The sequence below is a fragment of the Gracilinanus agilis genome, chromosome 2 (assembly GCF_016433145.1).
Source record: "Gracilinanus agilis isolate LMUSP501 chromosome 2, AgileGrace, whole genome shotgun sequence".
Taxonomy (NCBI): Eukaryota; Metazoa; Chordata; class Mammalia; order Didelphimorphia; family Didelphidae; genus Gracilinanus; species Gracilinanus agilis.
In genome coordinates this window covers 555,613,057-555,621,708 of record NC_058131.1, presented here as the reverse complement: position 1 = coordinate 555,621,708, position 8,652 = coordinate 555,613,057, and the positions used below count along the sequence as shown (strand labels likewise).

The following is an 8,652-nucleotide window of genomic DNA, read 5'->3' as shown; positions in this document are numbered from 1 at the left end:
TACTTAATATATCAATTAGTTTTTAGCTTTTTTTTCCTCTTCTTCCTCCATTTCTTTTTTATTTCCTTTAAAAATATTGTGTGTTACATTCAATAGATCTCTGGTAAGGGAGAGGAGTCCCGTGAGAAATTCTAATAATGTAAAATATAAAAGATAGTCAAGAAAAGCTTTAAGTAAATGTAATGTTTGGAAAGCTACAATAGTTAAATTTTTCCTTACAAAAAGTTGAAATCTGAGTCCTGAAACATTTCTTCTAGTCCTCTATTCTGGGGCCAAGTAAAACAAGTCAAATGTTTCTTCAATCTGACACATCTTCAAATATTTGAAGACTCCTCCTTGAGTCTGAGAGACACAAGTGGTCAGACAGGCTTCAGAGTCAGGCCCTTCTTCCCTTATTAGCTTTTGTTTTAGGTTCTATAACTATAGATAACTATTAATGAGATTCACAAAATGAGCTGATGGAGACTTAGCCATGAAATTGGCTCTCTAGGCCCTAAATCAACCCAAGACTAGGTACTCTTGCAAATAAGATGGTGCAATAGATATTGCATCAAGCCTGCAATAAGGAAAGCAAGCTCAAATCCAGCCTCAGACACTTACTATGTGACCCAGGCAAGCCATGTAAGCTCTGTCTACCTCAATTTTATCCTCTATAAAAGGGAGATAATAATAGCACCTACCTCACTGGGTTGTTGTGAAGATAAAATAGGATATAGGGCAGCTATGTAGCATAGTGAATAAAGCAACAGGTCTGGATTCAGAAGGACCTAGTTTCAAATCTGTCCTCAGATACTTCCTAGCTGTGTGACCCTAGCAAGTCACTTAACCCCAATTGCCTACCTCCTTACAGCATCAATAATTAGTATCAATTCTAAAAGAAAAGGTAACAATTATTTTTAAATTATTTTATATAATTTTATATACATATTATTTTTAAAAGATCAAATGAGATAACATATATAAACTTAAGGCATCTCACAAATGATAACTTATTAGCTATTATGAAGTCATGACTTGGATATGGGAGAAATTATGAGGAAACAATGGAGACACAGTATATATAACAAAGAAGAGAAACTAAAATATTTCTTTCCTTGTAACTCTCAATAAGAAATATTGGTCACTTTGGGGAGATATTTAAGTATGGAAACCAAAATGACTATTGAACCAAAAATTTAACAGAAAGGCAAAGGAATGGAATTCATAGAATTTATCTTAAAGTTGCAGAGTTCTCAACAGGTTATACCAGTTCTGTCCCTGCCTCTTAATACTATCAATTCTCCCTCAGAGAAAGGAAAGGTAAGAGAGAAAGGAGCAAGCATCTATATAGCACCAATTACATGCCAGCCATCATATTAAGAACTTTACAAATATTTTCTCAGTCAATTTTCACAAAAACCTTATGAGGAAAGTGTGGTTACTTTTCCCCATTTTTCAGTTGAGGGAACCAAAGCAAATAGAGCTTAACTGTCTTGTCCAAGCCACACAGTTAATAAGTGTTTGAGGCTAAATTTGGACTCAAATCTTCCTAATGTCTGCCTCAGTTTTCTATCCACTGTACCTCAAAAGGCCACTGGGTGACATGAAAAGACTGAAAAGAATTCTAGGTTCTCTAGATTTGTTACATATTAACTATTTGACTTTAGATGATTCTCTTTCCTTCTGTGGAACTAAAATTTTTTCTTCTATAAAATCTCTAAATTTCTTTGTAACTCAAAAATTCCATATTTTGTCCTGATATGGAAAAGTGCACTTTCAGCAATTGGATTATACCTATGACTAAGAGATGTTCAAGGAAAATAGAATTAGCCCACCAGCCCTATGGGCCAAAGTACCTAGACAGAGGAATTCAAATTTTGGATACTCACGATGGTCTCCACCGAAATTTTGTGGAAAAGTAATCAAAGAAACAGACTAAACATGTGTGACTTCAGGAAACTCCATGAGAAAAAGGTAGATTTTATTGAAAATATTAATGTAGCCATTAACATTTGGGATTCTTACATTCTCCCTCTCCACCATCACAACATCTCTGCAAAATAGAGGGGATTCACTTGGGACAGGATCCAATCCCAGTCTCAATCTATGTAGCAAGTACATGAGTAGTTAAGGACATGTGTTGAGTGACAAGAGATGCCATAGGTAGAGAAATATAATTTTATGAATTTTGTCAGGTATTGAGTAGTGGATCAGGGTTCCGTCCAGTTTGCCTCCCTCAGACTCCATTCTTTTTTGGAGGATCAAGGTGTACTGGTTTCAAAGGGTTCCCTACACAAGCCACAGTGACATGCTTTTTAGTGTTGTTCCTCTGGTATTTGCATCTGCCTGGCCTGGAACCTCCTGACAAGTGGCACTCAGTTATTTTCATAGGGTGACTACTCTTGTGACAATTGTGCATTTTTTTGTTTGCACATGGCACATGTGCCTCATGGCAAATATTCTTGATCTGCTGGTAAGATTCTCGCACAAAGGTATTAATTGGCTTGCATCTCTCTTTTGTCATGCCCCGTTTCACCATCATCTGGTCACAGTATTTTCTGTCAGGATTGCCTTTGGTGCCCTGGTCCAAATGCTGTCTCTTAAACTTCTCTTCTTGGGACTCAGCTAAGGAATGATGACTCAGCCCCAGGACCATCAATGCCAGCACGGACAAAAGGAGTGACCTCTCTGGAATCATCATGTCCTCAGTCACCAAAGAAATTCTACCTAGGAAAGGAAGGAAGATCAATTTTAAAAAAAAAAACACATCTTGGAAAAAGAATCCCAATCTTAGAGTCAGAGGAAGGTTCTTAGGAGCTCCTGGGGATCCTGTTTCATAAACAATATGGTGAATATTGTATATTAAAATCTATGAGTAAATGAGTTCAATAATTAAATCTTTATTTTTCCACACAAAAAATTATAAAGATAAAATTTTGATGTCTATCATAGATTATTATGGTATGTTAGTCATTAGTACAATCAAACATTTTTTCATTTGTCCTATAGTAATCATAAGACCTAGTCATGAAGCCTAATATGTTTATTAAATAATAACCCTGCCCTCATCCCTACCATATTAAATTCTTTCATAGTTCATCATAACTATTCTTTTACTAGAAAGCACAATTTCTTTTCCAAGCCAAAAAAGGTCCTTACTGCCTGAGAGATTCCCCCCAGAAAACTTTATATTTCCAATCCTTCAGTCATTCTGAATTACCTGTTTTAGTCTTTTCCTACTATCTAATTCTAATTTTAATATCTAATTTCCCCTATCTAATGTCCACTCCTCTTCAACAAAGATGAAGTTTTTTTCAAAATATAAGAAGGTAATGGAGTCCCTTGGAAGGGACGGGATAAACTTCTTACACTACAAGGGATCCAGTAATGGAATGTAAGTCCATCCTTCAAACCAAACTTTAAACCCTGTCAGTAGCTAGTAGTATTCTATTCATCAGAGCCAGACTAGACCTTGGAAATCATTTAGTCCAACCACTATATTTTGCTGATTAAAAAAAATAAGTGACTAAAGTAACTTTATTGAGGTCTTACAGGTAGCTAGTATCTAGAAGAACCAGGATTTTAATCCAGGTTTTCCTTCTCTAAACCGAGAACTCTTTCCATATCATTGGATCTACCATAACTCACATCAAATCTTCAGGAATATAACTACTTGACATAGCCTTTTTATCCTGAAGGAAAGGAGATGGTCTTACCCTGACACTAGCACTTTAAAGGTTATTTCAAAGAATATCATTCTTCCCCCATAGGATTTCCTTCCCTCTCCAGTCTTCAGAGTGACCTCAATCACACTTTTTCTTCCCCTTTCACCAAGTGACAGATCTTCTTTCCCAAGGTCTTCCCCATAAGACTCCCTACTGCCATTACACTTCAACTTTGGATCCTCAAGAAAGAATACTTCCATATAATTCCTCAAGGCCTTATCACATGTTGTTGGGGGTAGGGGTTGGGGGTTCCTGGTCTGTCTTCTGAGTGTGGTGTAACTGTCTCTGAGCACTGAGTCACTCTTCCTATGATCCATTCATTTTACAGATGAGGAAATTGAAGTACAGAGAGGAAAAAGAATTTCCTCATAGGCAACAAAGATAGCAACAGAGATGGGATTAGAACCTAAACTTTCTAAGTACTGCATTCACCCTTTTTTCCAACACTGCCCATGTCGCCTCCTTCCTCTTCCAAGAAGCAATGTGAATTAGGAACAGTCCTAACAATGATCACCAATTACCCTTTTTCAGAAATTGTCAAGGAAAAGGAGAAACTTGTACGACAATTTAAACTAAGAAATAGAGAAAGCCATAGCACCAGGAAAATTTCCTGAAATGATCTAGAAATTTCTCCCATGTTAAAAAAAAACCCTTATGATCTATTTAGCCTTTCCTTATTCAAAGGAATTCTTTGGAAGAAAGTTGGATTGAAATTTGATAATTTTAAGGAGAATCTCTTTTCCCCTTTGTTACAAGTTTACTTCACAGACTTTTGTCCCACAGAGGCTCTTCTGCCTCTTGCTTCTAGGAACCCTGATCCCCTCCAGGTTTGGCAACAAATGTTGAGAAAGTCATCTTGCCTCATATGATTTGTTTCTTCATCTCTAAAATGGGGCTAACAATACTCAGACATCTCACCATCTAAGGTTGTTACGAAGAATATGGTAACCCTAAAAGACTATCAAATGTGAGCTCTTTTTTTATGTTCAATCTAAACTCCTTTTATCCAACCAAAATAAGTGCTTGTTTACTATTCTATGTTCTATCCTTCTTTATGAGATGGAAATGAATTGAACTGATCAGCATTTTTAACATCAAATAGTAGCTTCCTCCAGGCTTAATATTATATAAATTTTCACATTAGCAATAGTGCTATTGTTCAAGCCCCAAAGTTAAAATTCTACCAGTTCAAAGTCCAAATAAGAAAGGATTGAAATCTCCTGTCCATGTCTCACCCAAATTAAATAATCCAAAATCTTTGTTTTAGCCTCCCCATTCATCACCAACTCACCCAACTTCTTGTGTTCTGTCTTCTCTGAGGATGCCTGGGTACCTACCAGACTGCTTCTCCCTACCCGTCTCTACCCTGGGGTTTTTATATGTACCTCCAGTGCCTTACAGGAAAGGATGAGTAAGACAACTTATGAGGTAAGTATGTCATAGCATGTGGAGCAAAATGAGACATCCAGTTTAGGAAAAGATTCCCTAAGGAACAGGGAAGTGAAGTTCAACTGATAATGAGAGAGGCATGTGAAGAGGTACAACCTACCAGTAACCACAGTCACTTCTCTCCTTCTTTGAATCCTTGAGAACAGACATTGAGAATGAATTCATCATAGGGTCATGGTCATGGTCAAGAGTTTGTATAGGGAATGATAGGTATGGTAATGGCTTTAGGATAAATGTTTGAATTTAAGTACAATTAGAAAATTTGACATTTTCTCCAAGAAATTATTTCAAATACCCTTGTAAAGCTGGTAAGGTTGACTTGGTAGTGTGGGAGAATGTATGTATTTGATATATACTGAAATAATAGACTAATTCCTCTCAAACATAATTAATTTTGAATAATAACAATAACTTGGGGGAAAAGATAATCTTAAGATATTACAATAGTAGTATTAAAGATACATAATTGAAATTATAAGCATCTCAGGCATTAAATAATTTTACCATACTTGAGATTTGCTGGGGAGAGTGCTGTTATGTCCTGTCTCTCAGTTCTACTTTTCAAAAAAGTAAAAGAAGTGAGCAACCAGCGTTATCAGATAATCTGGACTCTAACTGCCCACTTAACACTTTATACATGACAAAAATATCCCTTCTACAATTTCCCCCAGTGTTTATCTTCACTTTACCTGGATTCCTCTAAAAAGGAAAAAGAATCTATGATCTCTGGAGGCGATACAATGTGCTTTGAGACTGTTCAAATTATTTTAAAATTTTTTCCTTACATCAAACATATCTGTTTTTGCAAGGGTCATTAAGCACTCCTGGTTCTACCCTCTCAGACCAAAAAGAACAAGACTAACTCTTCTTTTACATATGTCCTTCAAATATTTGATGATAGTTATCTTGTAACCTGAGTTCCTTCAACTGATTTTTGGAGATGTTTTTTTTTATTGAAAATTTTTATTTAATTAATTGATTTAGAATATTTTTCCATGGTCACATGATTCATGTTGTTTCCCTCCCCTCCTCCCACATACCCCCCTATAGCCAACGAGTAATTCCACTGAGTTTTATATGTGTCATTGATCAAGACCTATTTCCATATTATTAATATTTGCACTAGGGTGATTGCTTAGAGTCTACATCCCCAATCATATCCCCATCGACCCATGTGATCAAGCAATTGTTTTTCTTCTGTGTTTCTACTCCCACAGTTCTTTCTCTGGATGTTGATAGTGTTCTTTCTCATAAGTCCCTCAGAATTGTCCTGGATCATTACATTGCTGCTAGTAGAGAAGTCCATTATATTCAATTGTGCCACAGTGTTTCCATCTCTGTGTATAATGTTCTCCTGGTTCTGCTCCTTTCACTCTGCATCAATTCCTGGAGGTCTTTCCAGTTCACATGGAATTCCTCCAGTTCATTATTCCTTTGAGTGCAATAGTATTCCATCACCAACAGATACCACAATTTGTTTAGCCATTCCCCAAATGAAGGGCATCCCCCCATTGCCATTTGGAGATGTTTTTGAGTCCTGCCATTTCCCTGGTTACCTACTTCTGAATACCTAGCAATTCATATGTCTTTCCTAAATGGTATGCCCAAAACTTAACATTATGCCATGACCTAGATCTTGTGTTTCTTTTAATTCAACCCATGATAGCATTAGTTTTGAGGCTGCCATGTCATACAAGGCGACTTATATTGACTTTGGAGTCCACCAGCATATCCAAATATTTTCCTTTTTTTTAATACTTTGATTACATTTTATTTATTTAGAGCAAAAATCTATCTTCTCATTTTTCCCCAACTCTCCCTCCACAATTGAGAATATAAGAAAAACAAAATCCATTATAAATATATATCATAAATCAAAACAAATTTTCATATTGGCCATATCAAAAAATGTGTCTCATTTTACAGGGGACATGTGTTTCATATTTTCATATTAGAATGTAAGTAGTACATCCTTGTTTAGTCTTTAGTCATTGTTTATTACTTTTTACCTTTTTCTGTTTCTCTTCATTATTGTGTCCGAACTTCAAAGTTTTTATGCAACTCTGATCTTTTCATCAGGAAAGCTTAGAAGTCATCTATTTTATTAAAGATTAATTTTCCCCCTTCAGCACTACACTCAGTTTTTCTGGTGATTACTCTTGTTTGAATATGGAAATAAGTTTTGTCTGATTATACATGTGTAACCCAGATCAAATTGCTTACCATCTCTGGGAGCAGGGAGGGAAGTGAAGAATGGAGACAATTTGGATCTTATAATGTCAGAAAATGTATCGGAAAAATTGTTATAACATGTAATTGGAAAAATAAAATATCCTTTTAAAAATGTTATTCTTGTTTGTAAGCCTATGTTGTAGAATACAAGAATATCATTTTCTAAGTCTTCTGCTTCTTTACTAGTAGTAGCTACTAAATCATGTGTGATCCTGACAGTGACTCCTTGGTACTTGAATACTTCCTTTCTGGCTCTTTTTAATTTGATTTAGAAACTCTGGATTTGGGCTGTTCCTAGAAGTTTTCATATGGAGTTGCTTTTAGGAGATGTCCAGTGAATTAATTCTATTTCCTCTTTACTCTCTGGTTCTAAGAAATATGGATGATTTTCTTCTAAGATTTCTTGAAATATGATATACAGGCTGTTTGGTTGGGGTGATACTTAAAATTTTTTTCCTCAATCTTTTTTCTAACTGAGTTGTTTTTGCTAGGAGATATCTTATATTTATTTCTATATTGTCAGTCTTTGGGCTTTGTTTTAATGCTTCTTATTGTCTCATGGAATAATTGACTTCTATTTGTCCTTTCTAATTTTCATGGAGTTTGTTGCTTGGACAAGATTTTTCGTCTTTTATGTTAACATGTTAATTACCTTTCCAGTTCTCTTATCCATAGTTCTCATTAGAAAAATAGATAGGGAAGCTCAAAGTTGGAATTTCAGATGCTTTAACTTCATGAGGTTCACTAATATAATAAAGAAAAAAACAAATAGCATAATCCACAAATCAAAAGGTAAAATTCAGAATAAATTGAAAATGAAAACAAATCATGAAAAGGACAAAACAAAAAAAACCTTCTTGGAAAAATCTGTAGTAAAAGAAAATTTATTTAAAAAATAACTTGGAGGTGAAAGAAAGAAGGAAATTTTTGAGCTAATTGCTTAATTGAGTGGAGGAAGAAAAGGAATAAAAGGAGAGAAATAGATTTTTTCATTAATTTTATTTTTAAAACCTAGTATAAGATAGACAAATTAGAGTGAGGTAAGAGAAAAAGAGTGTGCAGTGATATATTAACATAAAAACAGTTCAAGTAAAAATAGTTTCAGAGGGGGCAGCTGGGTAGCTCAATGGATTGAGAGTCAGGCCTAGAGACAGAATGTCCTAGGTTCAAATCCAGCCTCAGACACTTCCCAGCTGTGTGACCCTGGGCAAGTCACTTGACCCCCTTGCCCACCCTTGCCACTCTTTCACCTAGGAGCCAAGACACA

The 8,652-nt window shown here is 35.5% G+C and overlaps 1 protein-coding gene across 1 annotated transcript; it reads right to left on the bottom strand.

Annotated features, from left to right (window-relative positions):
- Nucleotides 1–2,215: 2,215 nt before the first annotated feature.
- LOC123234126 (ribonuclease pancreatic-like) lies at nt 2,216–2,677 on the bottom strand. The gene has a single exon (XM_044660069.1). It carries the CDS (start codon nt 2,675–2,677, stop codon nt 2,216–2,218), a length of 462 nt encoding a protein of 153 aa, XP_044516004.1.
- Nucleotides 2,678–8,652: the final 5,975 nt, after the last annotated feature.